Here is a 24736-nt window from a genome sequence, read left to right on the forward strand (position 1 = left end):
CTATTTTAATAAGCATTTTATTCAAACATCTTTCATACAGGTCAACAAAATATCTAGAATGTTATTTATCCAAATGCCTATTATATTGTTACAAAATAATTGTGGAACTCCTACACCTACAAGTAAACAGTACCACACCCAAAATGAGTATCGGCACCTATTTAGTTACGCCCGTGCTTGACTTGGACTGAAATAGGTGCCGAAACAGTGTAGAGATTATCCCCCTTTCTAAGAAGCATTTTATAAAAACATTTACATATCAGACGCTTTTATCCAGAGAGACTTAGAGGAGCAATTAGGGTTAAGTGCCTTGCTCCAGGGCACGTTGACAGATGTGTACATAGTCTGCTCAGGGATTCAAACCAGTAACCTTTCGGTTACTGGCCCAACGCTCTTAAGCGCTAGGCTACCTGCTACCCCATAATTTTTCATACAGGTCATCAAAATCTATGTTACTTCTTTTTAAGCCCATTTACAAAATGATATTGTTCCACTTCAAGTCCTTTGCTGTTTAGAACATAATATCTTACAGCAAACATGATTAAAAGGCCCAGTATGACACTTTCATTCCAATTTTGTAGACTTTATTGAAAGGTGTAAGAACATTATTACAGAATGCATGAATTTGGTCTCTAATTTGTCTTGTTTGGCTGGTTGATTATGTATCTCTTAAATGGATCACATTTACACTTGCAATAAAATACATGTTCACTTGCCCCATCACCAACTTATTTCTACAGAACGTACAGTCAAAAAGTGTTAAATCCCATCATAAATCAAATGTATCATAAAATCAAAACAGCTCGAAAAATAAAGTCACTTCCGTTAAAAGAGAAACATTTACAAATGGAACATGTGGATAGGCCTTGTCTGGCTTATGGCCATGCAATTAAACAAGTTAGTGTGAGCAAAGTTATAACATGTCACACAATTACTGTATCTTATACCACCAAAACGTACATATATGTGCAGCTACACTACACATTCAAACAAAATAATGATGTTTTTCCAGTTTACAGCAATATCTTTTAAATGTGATTGTTTTGGTGGCTTCACTTAGGGGAAAAACAAACAAATGTATGTTTTATTTGTAGAATAATATAAATTCAGATCTTAATTTAACATCGCTCAACAATCTAATCCTTTCCAGAAACTTTCATGGCGTTCCATTGATTCTATTATACCTGTAAGACTGAGATACGTCTATCACACAGTGGCAATATTACATTATATAATTCAACAAAATTACAGCACAACTTTTAAAAAGCCAAACCATGGCAATATTACATTATATAATTCAACAAAATTACAGCACAACTTTTAAAAAGCCAAACCATGGATTAAATGAAAGTAAAACGGTTTAAAGGAAATCACCAAAGAATATTTCTGACAGCAGATTTTTTTTTATATATGGATTCTGTGTTTACAGTGTGTGTGTGAGCTTGTGTGTGAGAAAGGTGTATGTGTGAGACTGATGTGTGTGTAAGTATACGTATGTGTTACGTTCTTGGGAAGTTCAATGTTTGTTGTTTCCATTTAGTTCCTGTCCTCTTCAGCTCCTTCCTAAAACACATGAGAAGAGAGGGGTTACACACATAAACCCATTCCAAACAGTAGCAGTGTGTTCCAGTGTGGTAGTGGTTGTTTCTCTAGTTTGCTCATTAATATGAGGACACCTGAAGTGACTTACTCTGATGTTACAGAAGTGCAGAGAGGTCTCTCAAGTCTTTTGGAATCCTTTCCCAGAGTTGTCAGAGTCAGTGTCGGAAGCTAAAACAGAAATGAAAGCAATGTAAGAAAAATAGACTGATTGAAAGATATAATGAGTTTAGGTTCATTTACAAGTTCCTAATGCATGGTTCAGGGTAAATAAAACCTTCCGTATTAACTAAGTAGCTACATCAATTGACATCTAAGTTTGAACCAGTATCATAATCTACAAGGAAAAGAGACTCAACCACATCCTTAAATGGACACAGTCAAACACAAAACAAACAATCTGTGATCTTTTTAGAATAGCGAACAACATGAAGGTCCCCACTTACTGCTGGTTGGAAGAAAGCCTGAAACAGAGATAAACGTGATGTTATTATTGACTCTGATTTGGTGGAATATTACAAGAGAACATGTTTGAGAGTATTCTGAATCCTGTATTCCTACTGCAGACATCACATACAACCTAACTGACAACGTGACTCTTTATTTACATGAATCAGATCAAACATACTTCTACCATCACTAACTACACTGTACAATACTATTGCTTGTAAACAAGTACTATGACTACTACTTCTAAACTACTAACTATATCACAGCTGATAATATCTAAGATGACAGTGTATCCTACATATGACAATAGAAAGAGGTCTTTCTCTCCTCACACCTTTCTTGTTCTTGTTTTTCTTCTTCCAAATGACGACCCCAACAACAACAGCAACAACGGCCAGGAGAGCTACAGCTACTCCAATGATGAGGGCTGAACCATTGGTGTTTGGGTCATTTGCACATGTAATCATCAGAACAGAGCATTCAGACTACAGTGCTAGATGGTACATGTCTATCTCAAATGAACTACAAGCAGCATCCCTCAATGTTAATAAAAGGTCAGGAGGTCAATGAGAACATGCAGTCAGAAAGGTAGTGTTACTAAGCAGGTAAGTGAATTTAAATTAGGAATATTGGGCACATTCAGTAGGAGGGTTGGGTATAGCGTATATTTGAATCCATCTCCCTCTTACCCCTGTTGGTCTTTCCCCAGTTGGTCTGGATCTCAGGCTCAGTCAGAACCTTGATGAAGTCCTCCTTGATACCAGTGACCTGAACCACACACTGATACTTGTTGTTCTTCCATTCCTCAGGCGTCACTGTGAGGTGGACGCTTTTCTGGAAGGTTCCATCATCGTTGTGGAGAGTCTCTCCAGTCTCCACATCTTCATGCTGATCATGTCCGTCTTTCTGCCAGATCACCATGACTCCACTGGGGTAGAAACCTGTAGCGTGGCAGGTCACTGGAGAGGAGGGGGTCTTCTGGAGCAGAGACACTGAGGGAGGGACTGGAGAGAGAGAAGGGGTAAGGGAGAGAGTGTAGTGTAGTGTTGAGAGGGGGAATAGACAGACGCACACAGATAGAGATGGGAGCGAAAATGACAGAGAGGGTAGCAGTAGAGAGAAAAAGACAGAGAGGGTAGCAGTAGAGAGAAAAAGACAGAGAGGGTAGCAATAGAGAGAAAATGACAGAGAGGGTAGCAGAAGAGAGAAAATGACAGAGAGGGTAGCAGTAGAGAGAAAAAGACAGAGAGGGTAGCAGTAGAGAGAAAATGACAGTTAAATGATAAAGACAATACTATTGTCATTCAAAACAACAATTTCATGTCTCTTAAAAACAATTGATTTTGAAATGATTCCTGATTATGAAATATCACATAATTCCTGTGTAAGTCGAGCTATGTCATGTGTCTCTGTACCTGTCCTCTGCAGAGTGCTCTTCCCATAGTCCAGATACTTCTTCAGCCAGTCAATGCAGGTCTGGGAGATGTAGTTCTTCCATAATATCAGTCCAGATTGGTCACTGTTCAACTTCTGCTGAGAGATCACAGCTTGCTGTTTAGGAGCGATCCAAGTGAACCTCTTCATGTCGTACCCAAGGAAGTCCTCCCCATCATAACCCAGTTGTCTAAACCCATCTGCTTCTCCAGTCTCATCATCCCATGAGCAGCCATACATATACTGGATATAGTGGTATCCTGAAAGAGAAAAAGGTCAGCAACATTGTGCAATCTGTTCTCCAGATTCAGTCTGCCAGTGGGATCTCTATCATCATGTATTAGTTGTTCAACCAGACTGGAATAAAACAGAGAGATCCAGCTCAGACCTCTACAGTGTGGTGATGATGTCACACCTTCACCACAGAGACAGAGTTGATGAGGAGCCTCAGAGAGAGTGGATCTATTCTACACCAGCTGATGTTGGCTTGGTTCTATCTACTGTGTTCAAGATACACATTGTGTTCAGTACAGTAGTGTTATTCTAACAAATGGATGTTGTGTAACACTGTCGTTTTCAGTGAGGTGTTTAAATGAATAAAACACTGTTGATAAATGAACTGTCCTCTAGTGATCATGTCAGAGATAAATAGAGGAAGAGAGAGAGGATCCACTGTTCAGTCAGGAACAAAAGGAGAGAGAGATGGAGAGACTAACATGAGGAAGATTATCTCTCAATAATGTGAGTCTACTGGAGATGTGTGTGTGTGATCCCCAGATCCTGAGGGTGACAGGTGAGTGTGTAGAGCGTAGGGCTGTCCCTGACTAAAGAAAATCTTGGTTGACTGAGGGAGTCTTCTGGTGCAGAGATTGTTCCTTCAAACAATCGATTGGTTGAAATGCATAGTCATTTAACAGACGCTCTTATCGAGAGCGACTTACAGGAGCAATTAGGGTTAAGGGCCTTGCTCAAGGGCACATCGACAGATTTTTCACCTAGTCGGCTCGGGGATTAGAACCAGCGACCTTTCGGTTACTGGCACAACGCTCTTAACCACTAAGCTATCTGCCGCCCTTGGGGATGTGAGTCTACTGGAGCTGTGTGTGATCCCCAGATCCTGAGGGTGACAGGTGAGTGCGTAGAGAGTAGGGCTGTCCCCTACTAAAAAAATATTGGTCGACTGAGAGTAGTCTGTTCCTTCAACCAATCGATTGGTCAAAATGTCAAAACGTGTATTTTTCCAAATATAGACACATCTTATGTGTTTGAACTGTGCTTGTCTGATGCTTTAAACTCACTGTTTGATGAAATAATGAAGACAAACAAATGACTCAAGAGGGAGTCAGATGGCCACGCTGTGTTAAGAAAATGACAGTGAGTGCCTGTGACTGGCGCACGTTGTCTCTCTCTCCTCCCTGCTGCAGTGAACAGGCACCACAACACAGCAAGTGTTTATCACACTGTCCGTGGTGCTGAAGCTGCAACATAATTACAGCCATTTGGATATACATTTATATATAAATTATAAGTGTTCCAGAGTCTGTTCTAACGAAGAAAAACAAAGTATATAAATTATATACACTGAACAAAAATATAAATGCAACATCTAAAGTGTTGGCCCCATGTTTCATGCTCTGAAATAAAAGCTTTTTTCTGTCAAATTTCTGCACAAATGTGTTTACATCCCTGTTTGTGAGCATTTCTGCTTTGCCAAGATAATCCATCCAACTGACAGGTGTGGCATATCAAGAAGCTGATTAACCAGCATGATCATTACATACTTGTACCTTGCGCTGCGGACAATAAAAGACCACTCTACAAATGCAGTTTTGTCACACAACACAATGCCAGTTTTGAGGGAGCGTGCAAATGGCATGCTGACTGCAGGAATATCCAACATAGCTATTTGCCAGAGAATTTAATGTTCATTACTCTACCATAAGCTGCCTCCAAGGTCATTTTAGAGTATTTGGCAGTATGTCCAACTGGCCTCACAACCGCAGACCACGTGTATGGTGTCGTGAGGGCGAGCGGTTTACTGATGTCAACGTTTTGAACAGAGTGCCCCATGGTGGCGGTGGGGTTATGGCATGGGCAGGCATAAGCTATGGACAAGGAACACAATTGCATTTTATCGATGGAAATTTGAATGCACAGAGATACCGTGACGAGATCCTGAGGCCCATTGTCGTGCCATTCATCCGCCGCCATCACCTCATGTTTCAACATGATAATGCACGGCCCCATGTCGCAAGGATGCTCTGGATTGACGTGTACGACAGCATGTTCCAGTTCCGGCCAATATCTAGTAACTTCGCACAGCCATTGAAGAGGAGTGGGACAACATTCCACAGGCCAAACTCAACAACCTGATCAATTCTATGGTGATGTGTCGTGCTGCATGAGGCAAATGGTGGTCACAGCAGATGCTGACTGGTTTTCTGATCCACACCCCTACCTTTTTTTTAAAGGTATCTGTGACCAACAGATGCAAATCTTTATTCCCAGTCATCTGAAATCCATAGATTAATGCCTAATTAATGTATTTAAATTGTGACTCAGTAAAATCTTTGAAATTGTTAAAAGTTGCGTTTATATTTTTGTTCAGTATATAAAGACGTTATTACAGCAAAGGCTAAAAACAGTTGCATGCATTTGCGAATTGCGGTTCATTTATTGTTTAGGCTAATTATTCAAAGCTCCCTTTGGCATTTTGTTAAAAAACTAAAACGCTTCATTGCATTTCAATGCATGAATGACTCGTCTGTGTGATGACATGAACTAATGATTGATTGATACAGTAGCCTATTTATTGAAATATAAGCCTAAGTAAGTTACGGTATTAACACAGCTAAACAGGACGCGCCCTTAGGCCTACAGCTTGATGGTGGTTATACAAGGCTGCTATACTAAGCCTACTAATGATAATGACATTACTTAATAATAATGATCATAATAATAATGCCTCAAACAAATTGTCTGCAACAGTGAAACGGGCTACTTCTATGTGAATTAATGAGGAGGTGGAACACACTTCAATTCAAACCATTGTTAGAAAATAAAACTATATAAAAGTTGAAACTACAGATAATTAGCAGGCAGCGTGCCTTGGTTCGAGGGAAACGCGGGTTAACGCCTTGATCACACCAACAGCGTCATTGCATCAATTCTGCATAACATTTTGCGCAGCTACGCAACTATACTGAATGCAGGTATCTACACACGTGTTGCAGGCGGTCGCATGAGGTTGTTAGACACATGGAGGAGAGAATAATTTTCGCAGTATCCTCAAAACCGTGTCTTCTTGACATAACTGCTGACAGCTACATGGACATAAACACGACAGGATCGCCAGGTCAGTTTAGTAGTGAGCTTGTTCTAGATGTGGCTAGCTAGCTAGTGAAGTGTGTGTGTGTGTGTGAGAGAGAGAGAAATAGTAATATAAATTATGCTAGTTACTACCCATGATAATTTGGCCAAATAACCATTTGTGTGAGAGAGTGTGAGTGTGTATGTGAGAGAGTGTGTGAGTGTGCATGTGAGAGTGTGTGTGTGTGTGTGTGAGATAAATAGTGATAGAAATGATGGTAGATACTACCCCTGATCATTTGGTTAGATAACCTTGTGTGTGTGTCTTTGTGTACAGTAGGTGACATGTCCATGATAGCTATCTAATAATTATAGTTATGCTAGGTGGTGCTTTGGCTTATCATGTTCATGTCTATGTAGAAGAAGACTGTAGGAGGAAGTGGAGAGGACTCAGGGACAGGTATCAGAGAGAGAAGGGCAGAGAAAGAGAAGAAGAGGTCTGGGTCAGCAGCTTCAGGCCAGCAGCCTTGGCGCTTCTGCCACATTCTTTCTTTTCTGGATCCATTTATTGTGCCTAGGGCAATGAGTGGCAATTTTACAGCCAGACCCTCTACGTCATCCACAAGTGCGGGCGCCACCGGTGCATCAAGACCCTCTATGTCATCTATAAATGCGACCACCGCCGCCACCGGTGCATCAAGACCCTCTACGTCATCTATAAATGCGACCACCGCCTCCACCAGTGCAGTGAGACGCTCTACGTCATCTACAAGTGCGACCACCGCCACCACCGGTGCAACGAGACCCTCCACGACGTCTACGTCATCCACAAGTATGACCACCACCGGTGCAGCCATGGAAGATGCTGAAATGGAGGAAGCACCGCTGGATCTGGGACCCGGTGAGATTATTATGACCTTGACGGAAGTGACCACTGAGGACCTAGTTGAACAGGATGTGGCCGTGGAGACAAATGGGGAGAGAAACGAAGAGGAACATCGTCACACCAGGCGTCATCGGAGGTACCAGCCCCCAGATCCACTCAACTCATTTCAGCAGAGGCTCCTCCAAGCCGTCGAGAGGGATGCAGCCCAACCTGATGCTCACAGGGAGGAGGATGAAGAGACCCTCGTTGCCATGCCAACCCTGAAGAGGCTGCCTCAGCCAAGAAAAGCAGCAGTCAAGGTTCAAATTCATCAGCTGCTTTTCGAAGCCGAGTTCAAGGGTGCGTTTTCCCCCCCACAACACAGGTAGTGTTATAAGTATTGCGACAGTGAAGTAAAGTAGGTCATTTTTGCAGTATACTCATGTAGGCTAATTGGTATTTCAGATCAATGGATTAATATGAGGAAAATGTATAGCTGTTGTTTCTGGATTAGAAAATACCCTGAAACAACAGTTTGCTGTCTAAATATTTGCCTGTCATATTCATCCTTTGATCTGAAATACAATTTCCATGAGTAAACAGCAAGTATTACCAACTTTACCACACTGTTCCAATATTTATGCCACTAACTACACTATACAAGCAGTATTTAGTTAACATAAATCTCACCTTCTATGGTGTTATATTATGTAATAAGATGTAGATGGAGTCAAATTAGCCGACCAGCTCACAGGAAGGACAGGAAGAGGAGAGGAGTTGTTGTTTTGACCTCCCTCATTGTACCTTTCCTTTCACACGTGTCAATGCCATTTAAATTCAGTCATTTCATAAAGTCAATTGTTACAACATTTTTAGGATAGCATTCATTATTAGTGTTACATAGATTTCTGAATTGACTGAATTGAAACTCACACACCGGAGAATTCACAGATGCTCGTTGGTCTCTTACGAAACAAAAGGCGAATGTATTTATTTCATTTAAAACCACCTGAAAACCATGGTGTTGAAACTTTTTGTGAAGTTATGTTCCATGGACTGGTCCATGACGTCCAGGGACCATTAGTTTGTTTAGCAGTGTTATTGCTACACATTATACGAGACTCTGCTCTTCTCCTCGAGGCACCTCCCATTTCCAGTGCCCCGCCCTTTTATCTCCCTCTGCCTGAGGAGGCTGTCGAGATGAAAGGTGGTGGCTAACCATAGGGATGGAGCAGAGGCAGATAGAGGGGAGAAGGCTGGCAGACTGGTGAGGGGGTGGGTTGACTGTCTGTATTACTCTCTCTCTCTCTCTCTCTCCATGGGAGAATCTAAACTGTATTTCCTTGACTCACGTCCTCTCTCCTCGCCTCCTTCTCAAAGCCCATTGGAGGAGGAGGTCAGAGAGAGGGAATGTCAGGTTCCTTCACGCTGACCTTCTTCTCCAATGGGTTTTGAGCGAGAGGTGAGGAGAGAGGACGCGAGGAATCAATTAAATGCAACGGAGATTTTCCAACTGTCCTTATTCTGCTTACTATGTCCTTGTTAGTAGGCTTTTTGAGTATAAAATTAATGGAATTCATAAGGTAAATAGTTACTCAATACTTAGGACAGCATTCATTATTAGTCGTACATAGATTGCATGAAAATGTACTGAATTGAAACTCACACACCGGAGAATTCAGATGCTCTTGTTCTGTGACTAAAGGTGAAATGTGTGTTTACCTGTATTGTGGCTACACATCCACTTTTAGTTTTGTCAGACACACACACACCTCTCCTCCAGTCCTCTCTGCACCTCAGACCTCCAGTGCCCTGCCGTCTCTCTCTTCATGGCCATGTCTGAAGTCCCCCTACTACCTCTAGGCTTTATGAGTAGTCCCTGTCTCTGTCTGCAGTTGTGACAACAATACATGATCTTGTTGTTCTCTTACAGATTACAGGTGATTTGTGTGTTTAGCTACACATTCATTTTTGTATTTTTAGACACAAATACATGCACAAACACACACCTCTTTCAATACTTGTTTTAATTTTTGTAAACATTTTATAACACACCTACCTGTCATGTTCTTTCCCATTTTTTCATAGTCAGTTTCATTTGTTTATTCGTATCTCATTTAGACCTAATCTCCTTATTTCCTCCCTACACCTTTGCAGATCTAAGCAGTGGTGGAAAAAGTACCCAATTGTCATACTTGAGTAAAAGTAAAGATACCATAATAGAAAAAGACTCAAGTAAAAGTGAAAGTCACCCAGTAAAATACTACCTGAGTAAAAGTCTAAAAGTATTTGGTTTCAAATATACTTAAGTATCAAAAGTAAATGTAATTGCTAAAATATACTTAAGTATCAAAAGTAAAAGTATAAATCATTTCAATAATTCCTTATATTATGCGAACCATGTTTTTTTTATTTACGCATAGCCATGGGCACAATCAGACATAATTTACAAACAAAGCTTGTGTGTTTAGTGAGTCCGCAGAGGCAGTAGGGATGACAAGGGATGTTCTCTTGAAATGCGTGAATTGGACCATTTTAAGGTCCGGCTAAGCATAAAAAATGTAACGAGTACTTTTGGGTGTGAGAGAAAATGTATGGAGTAAAAAGTACATGATTTTCTTTAGGAATGTAGTGAAGTTAAAGTAGAAGTTGTCAAACATATAAATAATAAAGTACAGATACCCACAAAAATACTTAAGTAGTACTTTAAAGTATTTTTACTTAAGTATTTTACACTACTGGATCTAAGACAAGATGAAAGTAAAAACCCATTCTCTTCCTAATTAGTTTATTTTCCAACTGCATGTTGTCAGACCAGTGAAGATGGTGGAAAACGCGGTACTATTTGTATGGACCGTAGGTTAGCCTTTCCCATTGTTATCATACGAATGTAAAATGTAACTGTACACTGTGTGCACAATTATTAGGCAAGTTGTATGTTTGAGGATTCATTTTATTATTGAACAACTACAGTGCTCTCGGTCAATCCATCTCATTATTCTTTCATCTTTAAGACCTTTACTGGCTAGCCACACAGTGGAGTACTTCGATGCATGCGATGGAGCATTGTCCTGCATAAAAATCATGGTCTTCTTGAAAGATGCAGACTTTTTCCTGTACCACTGCTTGAAGAAAGTGTCTTCTAAAAACTGGCAGTAGGTTTGGGAGTTGAGTTTGAGTCCATCTTCAACCCGAAAAGGTCCATCTAGCTCATCTTTAATAATACCAGCCCATACCAGTACCCCACCTCCACCTTGCTGGCGTCTGAGTCGAAGTGGAGCTCCGTGCCCGTTACTGATCCAGCCACGGGCCCATCCATCTGGTCCGTCAAGAGTCACTCTCATCTCATCATTCCATAAAATCTGTCTTCAGATATTTCTTGGCCCAGTCTTGACGTTTCAACTTATGTGTCTTGTTCAGTGGTGGTCGGGTTTCAGCCTTCCTTACCTTGGCCATGTCTCTGAGCACTAAACACCTTGTACTTCTGGGCACTCCAGGTAGGTTGCAGTTCTGGAATATGACAGCACTGGAGGATAATGGGTTCCTGGTAGCTTCACGTTTGATTCTTCTCAAATCTTTGGCAGTTAATTTGCGTCTTTTTTTCTCAACACGGTTCTTCCCTGTTGACTATTTGCAACAAAACGTTTGATGGTTCTGTGATCACGCCCCCATATCTTAGCAATTTCAAGAGCGCTGCATCCCTCTGAAATACTTTTTACAATTTTTGACTTTTCAGAGTCAGTTAAATCTCTTTTTTGGCCCATTTTGCCTGAGGAAAAGAAGCTGCCTAATAATTTTACACACCTTGATATAGGGTGTTGATCTCCTTAGGCCACACCCTCCCTCATTACACAAATACACATCACCTGATATGCTTAAATCCAATAAGCATTCCAGTTTATACAGCTTGGAGTTGGGAAATATGCATAATAATGATGATATGGTCAAAATACTGACTTGCCTAATAATTGTGCACACAGTGTATGTCGTATAACCTTAATTAGAGCTCCTGCTCTCCTGATGTACCATGCCAGGTGTGTATAATACTGATGCAGTGACCCGATCCTGCAGGTTCATGCTCTACAACATTCACAGAGTACGACCCTACCTTACACAGAAAGCGGCACAGGTCCTAATCCAGGCACTTGTCATCTCCCGTCTGGATTACTGCAACTCGCTGTTGGCTGGGCTCCCTGCCTGTGCCATTAAACCCCTACAACTTATCCAGAACGCTGCAGCCCGTCTGGTGTTCAACCTTCCCAAGTTCTCTCATGTCACCCCGCTCCTCTGCACACTCCACTGGCTTCCAGTTGAAGCTTGCATCTACTACAAAACCATGGTGCTTGCCTACGGAGCAATGAGGGGAACAGCACCTCCTTACCTTCAGGCTCTGATCAGACCCTACACCCAAACGAGGGCACTACGTTCATCCACCTCTGGCCTGCTAGCCCCCCTACCTCTACGGAAGCACAGTTCCCGCTCAGCCCAGTCAAAGCTATTCGCTGCTCTGGCACCTCAATGGTGGAACAAGCTCCCCCACGACACCAGGACAGCGGTGTCACTGACCACCTTCCGGAGACACTTGAAACCCTACCTCTTTAAGGAATACCTGGAATAGTATAACAGTAATCCTTCTACCCCCCCCTCCCCCACCCCCCATTAAAAAAACAAAAAACAAAACAAAGGGGGTGGTTGTCCCACTGGCTATCCTAAGTTGAATGCACCAATTTGTAAGTCGCTCTGGATAAGAGCGTCTGCTAAATGACTTAAATGTAAATGTAATGTTAATGGGACTCCCCTGCCTGCTTTCGGGACTTCAACCATCCCTGGACCCACACAGACCTGCGCGATCAAGACCACCTTCCTCAACATTGGTCTCATTGTTGAAAGTGCCTACTCTCTACTATCTTGACTATTTATTATTGCAATTCCCTCCAAAACTATGCATTTTGGAGAGAAATAATATTTTAGGCTGGCACAAATACATTTGTAGATGTCATCGAATAAATAATAATAATGATATACTATTTAGCAGACGCTTTTATCCAAAGCGACTTACAGTCATGTGTGCATAAATTTTTACGTATGGGTGGTGTCGGGGATCGAACCCACTACCCTGGCGTTACAAGCGCCATGCTCTACCAATTGAGCTACAGAGGACCACAAATAATATGTATGCTACTTGGCAAATGTATTAATAAAACATTCAAATAAATTATTTTTTATTATGTAAACTGACTATATTTTTTACTGGATATGTGTGCAACAAAAGTTCAACATTCACCTTTTGCTACTTTCTGTCAAGTCTATGCATACAATTGTATGCATACGTAACGCACTGCAACTGCCTCTGCAATGCAATGCTGCAAGGCAAACGCAGCATTCCATTGGAAATGAATGTACTTCTAATGTACCAAAATGCAATGACGCTGTAGGTGTGATCGAGGCATAACTGTCCTGTTGCTTAACAATCACGTTTCGGAACAGTGAGTGCATTCTGACTTCACGCACAAATAAAACCTCACAATGGGGTGACCGTTAGAGATATTTGGAACTCACACCTGAAAAGGTTAAGCGCAATGTTTAATGAAATAATTAAGACAAACAAATTACTCAAGAGGGAGTCAGGTGGCCACGCTGTGTTAATAAAATGGCAGTGAGTGCCTGTGACTGGCACATGTTGTCTCTCTCTCCTCCCTGCTGCAGCGAACAGGCACCACAACACAGCAAGTGTTTATCACACTGTCCGTCGTGCTGAAGCTGCAACATAATTACAGACATTTAGTTTCTTACTTGTTTCTCTGACTGAAAAGTTGTTACCGAAATCCCTCATTTGTTTAGGAAAAATATTCCCTATACCCTCAACTCTTGCTCTCTTTACGTGAAACAGGTATGCATCGTATGGACGTGACCAATAGGGCCTGACCTATAGCCTATCATAAGGCTGGTGATATGGACTAAAAATAATATCTCGATTCACGATATATATATATCAATATTTTTGATATCTCTAAATATGCGTTGTTGTACAATTAAATGTCAAATACACTGCATTTCAAACAGTCAGCAATAATCTAATGATTGCAGGGCATGTGAAGTTGTACCTAGGCTAAATATAATCCTTTCACAACCATAAGACTCACTAATAATTTAATTATTTCAACAACATAGTTTAACCTGCTTTTTTAATATCTGGCTTTCAAGACTGTCCATGAAAATGCCCTTTTTTGTTACAAATTTACCTAGAACCATGCATAATGCACATTCACTATTAATGACTAACTTCTTGTAGCAGGCATTAGGCCTTAGAAAATTAACACAGGTCTCATCAAATGTCTCTCAAGCCCATGTGCTAGTGATTAGCCAGCTAATCTTTATATTTGAAGTTTAGCCAACTTGGATATTTTTGCTAGCTAACAAGGTTGAACAGTTGAATTGTTATGAACACACCCTTCTGTCTGTCTCCAACTGTTGGAAAAGCATGTTAGCCTGTCTACTTTGTTCAGATGTGTAAATCAAGATGTCTACCTTATTTCTCAGAATGTTGCCAATTCCTTGTATAATTGTGTTTTATGCTTATTGCACATTTATAAAACACAGACTAGACAGCTAGTATAACAGTCTTTGGATAAAATGCTGCTAGCAGTACACCAATGCCGCGCGCGACAAACTGAGCATTCACTTTCCAGAATCAATGTTCATTGATACTCTCGTTTTAGTATTGTCTGCTCTGCGCGCAATTTGAGTAGTTGAGACATAAAAAGGGTATTGTGAGAAAAGTGAACGTCTCCTCTATTACAGTAAAATAATGTCTTCATGTGTTTGTGTCCATATGACCGATTCTGTTGGAGAAAACCTCAAATGCAAATAGCGAGTTGAAGCCGCTTGTCAGAGAGGAAGATGTGATCTCTTAACCTTGTTGGCGTGAGAGGCTGGGGGAGGGGCTTGATGTGTGTAAACCATAGAGGAAGAGGCGAAGAGAGAGGTTTCACTTTGGCTAAAATCTGTCCAAAATAAGACCAATTAGTTTCTATGGGCTTATTTTGGACCTAAGCTTGTCGCCTGCCTTCCCGCCTTTGGGACAACGACTGCCATTGTTAGGGCGGAAAGATGTACAGATCTCTTCATTATATACAGATCTCTGGTGTAAATGGGGAGGTGCACACAGCACAGAAGGAGCAAAAGAGACCAAAAATACAACACGAGAACAAGCAGACATAAACGCTCATAAAAACAAAAAATAACAAAACATTGGTTCTTGCGATACAGGCATTTGGAATATCGCGCAAGAATATACATTTGAATTAATCAAATGAATTCGATATATCACCCAGCCCTAGCCTATCATAATCACATCAATAAATTGGTTATAACAAACTCAGAACATCGTAACACAGCAAAATGGATGCGGAGGACGTGAAAAATAAACTTGAAACAGGGGACTGTTTACTTGTTGCTCAGGAGGGAAAGGGGAAGTCAGATGTGTGGAAGACATTTGACTTACCGTATTTTCCGCACTATAAGGCGCACCGGAGTATAAGCCGCAGCAGCTAAATTGAATGATATTGAATGATGTGTACATATATAAGCCGCACTGGACTATAAGCCGCAGGTGTTTTAATGTTTAATTACCATATGTAAGGGTTCGTGCACAGAGGGGATTGTCGGGAAAGAGACAAACTGTCTCACTCTCGTAATGTCTGTCTGTCTTGCTCTCGTTCTGTCTCTCGTTCTGTCTCTCGTACCACTCTCGGTTCCACTTTTACTTTTGCGCGCTACCTGTCTCACTCTTTTCCGGCCTCCAGCTTTTCCTGCTGGAGCCCGCCGCTTAAAGTTGGGGGGCGCGGACCGGTCATAGAGCCCATAGAGTTAAAGTTGGTGGACTGTAACCTGTAAAATCCATAGATTTAGGAGGTCTTCTAGTGGCCGTTAGCTGTAAAAATCCATAGATTAGCCGCACCGTTATATAAGCCGCAGGGTCGAAAAATGGGAAAAAAGGCGTGGCTTATAGTCCGAAAATTACGGTAGTTATTGAAACTACAGCAGATCATGAAAAAGGAGGGTATAGGAGCAAGCAATGTGTGAGTTTATGTGTGATTACAATATTATTTTTTCTGACCATTTGGAAGTGTAAACAACACTAAATAAATTATTAGTGTACCAGAGAGTCTGTTCTCACTATTTATATATATATTTATATATAAAGCCTTTAATACAGCAAAGACTAAAAACAGTTCCATGCATTCGTGAATTGCGGTTTATTTCTTGTGTGGGCTATTATTCAAAGCTCCCTTTGGCATTTTGTTTTAAAACTAAAATGCTTGATTGCATTTCAAAGCATGAATGACTCGTCTGTGTGATGACATGAACAAATGATTGATTGATTGATACAGTAGCCTATATATTGAAATAGGCCTAAGTAATTTACGGTATAAAGAATAAACAGGACGCGCTCTTAGCCCTACAGCTCAATGGTGATTATACAAGGCTACTACTATACGAAGCCTACTAATGATAATGACATTACTTATTATTATAATGATGATCATAATAATAATTCTAATAATAACAATAAGAAGGAGATCAAGTAAAAGGAGGGTGTAGGAACAAGAGCTGTGTGCATATTGTGTGACAAACAGGTGCTGTTAAATTAAAATATTATTTTTCTGCCTGTTTGGAACAGTTTAAACAACCCTAAATAAATTAAAAGTAATACCAGATAGTCTGTTCTAACGAGAACAAATTGTAAAGCCTTTTTAAAAGCATAGCAAATATTAAAAACAGACAAATTTGTGAAATCGCTTAATCCGACATTTTGCCGTTGCATGTGGCTTGGTGCTCACAGAATCAGTAGGATATTAAATAAATACTCAAACAGGCAACAGAAGCAGGATCTGTCTTATTTCTGTAGATATATATGGATGATTTATAAAGCAACATTTAGGGAAAGGCGCCAATTCAACGGCGCACTGAAGATTATGTTTCAGAACCGCGGACAGCGACCGCTATCCAACGGGGAGAAAATGCATGTTATAAAATTATTATATATTTATTAGTGTTGCACCATTATTCTTAGATAATAGAAACATATACAATTTCAATTGCACATGTCTTTGATGGACTGTGCCATCCCCCAATGGATTAGTCTACTGAGACAGGAGCCAATCAGACAGGTGGCTTGTGCACCATGGAAAAAACGAAACAATTTGCAACTGCTCAAATAAAGAAATCTCGGTCGACCAACAGCCTATCAACCAAACAATCGACCAGTCGACTAAATGGGGTCAGCCCTAGAAGAGAGTTCCCCTGAGAGGCCTGATCAGCTCCAGCTGCAGAGCCCACAGGGAGTCACTGGGAGCTTTGGTCCATTACAGCAGAGAAGACCAAAGACACATCATCATCATCATCATCATCATGTTCTGCTGCTCTACTTCTCTCTACTGTCCCATCAGATCAGAGAGACACTCAGAGAGTCTGAGGAGACTACAGCTCTACTGTGGGGGACAGAGGAGGAGCACACAGCTGGACAGTGTAGATAACACACACACAGCATGAAAGCCCCACAGAGCAGAGAAGAGGGTCTGACTGAGGTATTGACTGACTAATTAAACTTGCACATGTATCTCAAGCAGAGATCACAGAGAGATCTGACATTCACCAACCTGCCAATCAGGTAATTGGAGAGTGACCTTACCAATGGCATACGTGGATAAAGATGGTGTGCAGTTTAATGCCATTTACAGTAGTGGTATGGTCATAGTCGTATGTCCTTCATATACTTAAAACAGTAGTTTTAAACTGAATGCTGTGCTGGTGTCCAGGAGCAAGAATTGGGACCATCCATACAGTAAGAAACAAAGGAGGCCATGCTAGATGTTTTCTAATACTGAAGTCAGCTAATAATGCTGTGTGTGAAGGAAACAGAAACAGGAAAGGAGGGGCAGATCTGTACATCCCTGACATTCTAGATCAGTAACTTTAGTGATCAGTTCTCTAATCCTGATGCATTCTTGTCCCCTAGAATAAGGAATTTTTACAGTTTACACAAACACAACTGATTAGATGAAGTAAAGATTAAGGACTTACCTCCACTTTGGTTAAAACTCTGCTTTAGACTATCGACGTCAGCTTTGAAAGTCTGTTGGGAAACCAATAAAGTCCATGTCTGCTTATCCCAGTACTGTGTGTCTGTCTGCTTGTTCATCCAGTCCTGTTTGGGCACCGCTCTCTGGCTGTTGCTGTCATAGTAAAACATCTGAACACCATCCACCATCCCCACAACCACAAACTCTGGGAAGTTGGGAACTTCAGAAGATGCGGTGTAGAAATACTTCAGGGAGTGAGTCACTAGAGGAAAAAAAGTAAACGTTATTGTTGAATTCTTAACAGCTAATTGTTTTTCAAACTCATAAAGGCTAAACAGAGGTTGACATTTTCTCTATACTGTAGCGTTTACGCTTGGATTCAGGAAGCAGGTAAAGAAGGTGAGTTTAATGATGAGAGAAGGCAGATAAACAAAACAGGAGAAGCGTACTGAACGTGAAAAAAAACAATAGTGCCTGATGACTGAGGCTACTGAGGGCTAAATAAAGGGAGAGTAATCAAGGTGATGATGAGGTCCAGGTGTGCGTAATGATGGTGAGCCGGTGCGTGTAATGATGGTGCCCAGACCGGTGGTTAGTAGAGCGGGAGTCGGCGTGACATATATTAACTTTTTAGTTTCTCCACACTACTGTTTAATAAACTGGTTGTTAAATAAATATTACTTTGAACACTTTTACTTTGTACCAAAATAGGTGTTTTTGTTCAACGGCAGGGTGACATTTATAAGGAAAGTTGCTAAAACAGCACGTGACCCCTAGATATTACACATTTTGTTTATCAGACATGGAGAACCAAGAATGTTTTATCAAGAGAATGATCTGGAATCAGTGTCTGATGTACAGATGGAGACACTGAACACTAAGAACAGTATTGTGAAATGGAACAATGTGATATTCCCAGGCAGATATTTATGTGGAGTCATTACCTGTGATATACAGCCGTGGTCAAAAGTTTTGAGAATGACACAAGTATTGGTCTCCACAAAGTTTGCTGCTTCAGTGTTTTTAGATATTTTTGTCAGATGTTACCAGGTGTCAAAATGCTTTTATTGACAATTACATTAAGTTTATGCAAAGAGTCAATATTTGCAGTGTTGACCCTTCTTTTTCAAGACCTCTGCAATCCGCCCTGGCATGCTGTCAATTAACTTCTGGGCCACATCCTGACTGATGGCAGCCCATTCTTGCATAATCAATGCTTGGAGTTTGTCAGAAGTTGTGGGTTTTTGTTTGTCCACCCACCTCTTGAGGATTGACCACAAGTTCTCAATGGGATTAAGGTCTGGGGAGTTTCCTGGCCACGGACCCAAAATGTCGATGTTTTGTTCCCAGAGCCACTTAGTTATCACTTTTGCCTTATGGCAAGGTGCTCCATTATGCTGGAAAAGGCATTGTTCGTCACCAAACTGTTCTTGGATGGTTGGGAGAAGTTGCTCTCGGAGGATGTGTTGGTACCATTCTTTATTCATGGCTGTGTTCTTAGGCAAAATTGTGAGTGAGTCCACTCCCTTGGCTGAGAAGCAACCCCACACATGAATGGTCTCAGGATGCTTTACTGTTGGCATGTCACAGGACTGATGGTAGCGCTCACCTTGTCTTCTCCGTACAAGCTTTTTTCCGGATGCCCCAAACAATCGGAAAGGGGATTCATCAGAGAAAATGACTTTACCCCAGTCCTCAGCAGTCCAATCCCTGTTCCTTTTGCAGAATATAAATCTGTCCCTGATGTTTTTCCTGGAGAGAAGTGGCTTCCTCGCTGCCCTTCTTGACACTAGGCCATCCTCCAAAAGTCTTCGCCTCACTGTGCGTGCAGATGCACTACCACCTGCCTGCTGCCATTCCTGAGCAAGCTCTGCACTGGTGGTGCCCCGATCCCGCAGCTGAATCAACTTTAGGAGATGGTCCTGGCGCTTGCTGGACTTTCTTGGGCGCCCTGAAGCCTTCTTCACAACAATTGAACCTCTTTCCTTGAAGTTCTTGATGATCCGATAAATAGTTGATTTAGGTGCAATCTTACTAGCAGCAATATCCTTGCCTGTGAAGCCATTTTGTGCAAAGCAATGATGACGGCACGTGTTTCCTTGCAGGTAACCATGGTTAACAGAGGAAGAACAATGATTTCAAGCACCACCCTCCTTTTAAAGCTTCCAGTCTGTTATTCTAACTCAATCAGCATAACAGAGTGATCTCCAGCCTTGTCCTCGTCAACACTCTCACCTGTGTTAACGAGAGAATCACTGACATGATGTCAGCTGGTCCTTTTGTGGCAGGGCTGAAATGCAGTGAAAATGTTTTTGGGGGATTAAGGTCATTTTCATGGCAAAGAGGGACTTTGCAATTAATTGCAATTCATCTGATCACTCTTCATAACATTCTGGAGTATATGCAAATTGCCATCATAAAAACTGAGACTTTGTGAAAATTTATATTTGTGTCATTCTCAAAACTTTTGACCACGACTGTATACAAGTGAAAACATGGCATCCCTTCCAAATGTACAGCATGTATACTTTCGAAAAGATATGGTCTTGTGTGGCTCAGTTGGTAGAGCATGGCGCTTGCAATGCCAGGGTTTTGGGTTGGAATCCCACGGGGGACCAGTAAGAAAATGTATGTACTCCCTACTGTAAGTAGCTCTGGATAAGAGTGTCTGATAAATAATGTAAATGTGAGTACATTGATAATAACTCAAGCCAAAGAGCACTATCACTGTAAGACTGATAGATAAGATGACACTACTTTTTAGCAACTTTACATTTGACCTTATACTGTATTCATCCCCTGATGGTAGTTACTAAGTGGTTTATTCTATTTGATTCAGCGCACACTCAACTAATGATGATGATGTGTCTTTGGTCTTCTCTGCTCTAATGAACCAAAGCTCCCAGTGACTCACTGTGGGCTCTGGCATCAAAATATACTTTTATGACAGTCTATTAATGGCTTATTTACATTTTCTTGATTTTTGTAGGAATAACACTGCAGAGTGCAGGTGCAAAACCTGTCATTGTTCACAGTCCTCTGGGGTGATGCTGACATCATATTCAGAGAGGAAGGTAAATGGTCGATTCTGTTTCTCAAAGGTGGCAGAATTGACTGTTTAGCCTCTTTTCTGAATATGTCAGTAGCACCCCAGTGTTGTTAGTGAGCAAGCTATAGGCCATGTGAGTAATACCTTTAAGCAGGTTAACACTCGCAAGGCCGTTGGGCCAGACGGAATACAAAGGTACATTCTCAGAGCATGCGCAGACCAGCTGGCAAGTGTCTTCACTGACATTTTCAACCTCTGCTTGTCCCAGTGAGGAATCCCAACATGTTTCAAGCTGACCACCATTGTCCCTGTTCCCAAGAACTCCAAGGTAACCTGCCTAAATGACTATCGTCCCGTAGCCCTCACATCTGTCATCAGGAAGTGCTTTGAAAGGCTGGTCATCAGTACATCATTAGGGCCAAGCTCCCTGCCATCCTGGACATCTATATCAGGCGGTGTCAGAGGAAGGAACGAAAAATTGCCAAAGACTTCATCCACCAAGCCATAGATTGTTCTCTCTGACACCGTCCAGCAAGCGGTACCGGAGCATCGGCTCTCAGACCAACCTGCTCCGAGACAGCTTCTATCCCCAAGCCATCAGACTGATATATAGTTAATCAAATGGTTACCTGGACTATCTGCATTGACCCGATTTTGCACTGACTCTACGCACACACTCACTCACACAAACACGAACATACACTACATACCCACACACACACACTGTCCCCACACACACCAGATCTGGGACTATAGTTTTAACTATGATTTATGGAAAGTAACTATTTTTCCAGGGGAACAAATAGTTCATTTGGAGGAGACTACAAATATTTGAATACAGACCCCCAAAAATTACTAATTTTTCTCAGAAAGTGACTACTTTTCTGAAACTATTGGATTGACTGCCTACAACTAATGAGACTCCTTAAAAACACACCACTTCGATACAAGTGACTTTTCATAGCAGGTTAGGAGAGCATTTTCCCTAACCCTACCATTTTCGTAATCTTACCCAATGTATTCTAACCTGCTATAATAATTATCGTAACATGCTATGAAAAAGTCATAGCTGTATGAAGTGGTGTGTTTTTCCCCCAACTAATGACAGGGCTGTATCTGGAACTACATGTTGAAGATAGAATGAATAGACCACACACAATCTCCTAAACTATTCCAATATATCCGACAGTCATATTTGATCACACAATACGTTTCTATCTGAACATTTTGTAAATATCCATTCTCCTGAATGTCAGTTGCCCCAAGTGTACATAATCAAGTCAAACCAATTATATTTTGTACAGGTAAGTATAAATAAGTTGAGATGCTCAACTACTGTATGACTCTTTCAACATGCCACTGAAAAGGTTGAAAGATGCAATTAAATGTTATGATACCTGAAAATACTGCAGAGTAATTCAAAGCCATTTGCAAACATTGCAAACAGCAAATTGGATGCTTAGCATAAATAACTTTGAACCTCTTTGTCCATCTGAGCATAAGTGTTCTTGTTTCAAAACACACACTATACCCTCTTTAAAAGGGATAATTTACGCAGAATACAAACTACACTGAAAAATATAAACACAACATGTAAAGTAATGGTCCCATGTTTCATGAGCTGAAATAAAAGATCCCAGAAATGGTCCATATGCACAAAATGATTATTTCTCTAAAATTTTGCACACACATTTGTTTACATCCCTGTTAGTGAGCATTTCTCCTTTGCCAAGATAATCCATTCACCGGACAGGTGTAGCATATCAAGAAGCTGGTTAAATGGCATGATCATTACACAGGTGCACCTTGTGCTGGGGCCAATAAAAGGCCACTCTAAAATGTGCAGTTTTGTCACACAACACAATGCCACAGATGTCTCAAGCTTTGAGGGAGTGTGCAATTGGCATGCTGACTGCAGGACTGTCTCGTTTTTCAAGCGTAGGTATTTTAAGGGAGTATGCGAGCACACTTGTTGGGTTCACCTAGCTGACTTCCAAACTGAAGCATGCGGACACCTTAAGCGACCGCTTATATTGCTTATGCCTTGAGCCGGCCCTGGCTGTTCAGACTTAATAATAGACCTCATTGTCATATAATGCCTAGAGGGAAAAGTTTGCACAAATCATATTCAATCATAATAACATTACTTAAAGCTGGAATATACAACTTTTTGGGCGACCCGACAAAACTCCCATAGAAATGTATGTTTTAGATTTGGTCCAGTTGGTTTCACACTGCCACATTTCAAATGCACCACAATTTGTAAACAAAGCCATATGTTCGGGCAGGTAGTTCACTTATTGGACAGAATTGGCGGGGAGTCCCACACCACAACAATCATGTATCATCAGATGCGATGTGTTGCGACCATCTAGTTATTACTTTTAATTAGGTACTCCTACCAAAAATGAACCCTCAACGAAACAGCTGAGCATTTTGAGAGCTTGTCCCGACTGTGTGCTGTGTATAATGTGGTGGTTCACTATCACAGCAGTAGATGGGATGCTAGTACCAGACGGAGAAGGCTAGCACTGATGTGTTAGTCCATCATATAGCCACCCTGGCCATTTTCCATCACGCAAGATCCATCAGGTAATTAATCATGATCTGATGAGAATATCAAACTGCCCCATACAGCGGCCCAGGCAAATTGTGTTCTAACAATAGGAATTGGCTAAATTGGTATTGAATTATGTCTTAGGCCATTGGAAACTAAATAAAAGCATAATTTGTATGTGTATTCTCTAGCTGCTCTTTTATATAATTGTCAGCACATATTTCAGAGGCGTTTATCCTCTTTCAACTGCCAATGTGTAGTTTATTTCCTGTGATTGGTCCGGACCTTAGCCAAGCTGTGTTCTCATTAGTAATGAACCACACCATGGCTCACTTGGGAGAGGACAGAGACCACCCTTTTTGAGCGTACCACGGTACGGTGTTTGGTGCGCTCCCGAGTGTGGACAGTGTTCACACCAGTCCAAACGAACCGAACTAAAGGGGTAAACGCACCAGAATTCGAAAAACCGCACGAAGTATTGGTGTGAAAGCCCCCTAAGAAGTGGTAGATCTGTTCTATGTGCGCTATTTCTATGCTTCACGGGCTCAATATTCGTTTTTGGTCATTGACTTTCGGTTTTGGTTGTACACAAGCTTCAAACAGATGAAAGTACAATATTTATGGTTATAGAAAATATATTTCAAAGCGGTTTTGATGATACAATGATTCTCTACACTATACTTGCTTGTTTTGCCACAAACTGAAATTAGGCGAACTATTAGAATTTTAGAAAACCAGGAAATGGCGGAGCGATTTATGCATTGTGCATCTTTAAATTATAATTGTTTTATCTGTCATTGATTCGGAAGAAAAGGCTTACAAAGTTTGTAAAAGTAGAAAAGCCTAATGTGACGATAATAAGTAAACACATAGGCCCATATAATTGCATTCGCCTATTAGGCCTTATAGTAACTAAATAGTCGAGATACGAAATGCGACATACAGTCATGCGTGGATACATTTTTGTGTGTGAGTGGTCCCGGGGAACAAACCCACTACCTTGGCGTTACAAGCGCCGTGCCTACCAGCTGAGCTACAGAGGACAATATATAAAACTTTATACTGACCACCAAATGCTTCATGAAGGTGGCCTATTCCCAGGAACAGAAGGATAAAACCCTTCATGTTGACGTTGGTCTTTCGATGTCTGATGTGTTGTCTCTACCAATGCTTCCGGGGTGTTCTGAACAAATGACCTGAAAATATGTCAAAGACATAAAGTATAAAGACAGGCTAAAACTGCTCCTCCAATTGACTCCAGAAACGCCAAACCCCGGCCTAGTCTACTTAGTATTCTTCAGAATAGTTCCCGGAAGTCTCGTGATGTTGGTTTAGAAACTCTGAATATAGTTCGCAGTTCGCACCAAGATATAATACATTTCTATAAC

The 24736-nt window shown here is 41.2% G+C and overlaps 1 protein-coding gene across 1 annotated transcript; it reads right to left on the bottom strand.

Moving 5' to 3' along the window:
• LOC311133057 (class I histocompatibility antigen, F10 alpha chain-like) lies at positions 1-24736 on the bottom strand. The gene is made up of 8 exons (XM_084166487.1): positions 24416-24736; positions 17744-18004; positions 3465-3743; positions 2739-3053; positions 2384-2476; positions 2046-2063; positions 1691-1770; positions 1-1563 (listed from the first exon to the last, which is right to left on the bottom strand). Exons 1-7 carry the CDS (start codon positions 24471-24473, stop codon positions 1721-1723), a joined length of 1074 nt encoding a protein of 357 aa, XP_084022613.1. The 5' UTR covers positions 24474-24736; the 3' UTR covers positions 1-1563; positions 1691-1720.

This window comes from Coregonus lavaretus, assembly GCF_964263955.1.
Source record: "Coregonus lavaretus genome assembly, chromosome: 7".
Lineage (NCBI taxonomy): Eukaryota > Metazoa > Chordata > Actinopteri > Salmoniformes > Salmonidae > Coregonus > Coregonus lavaretus.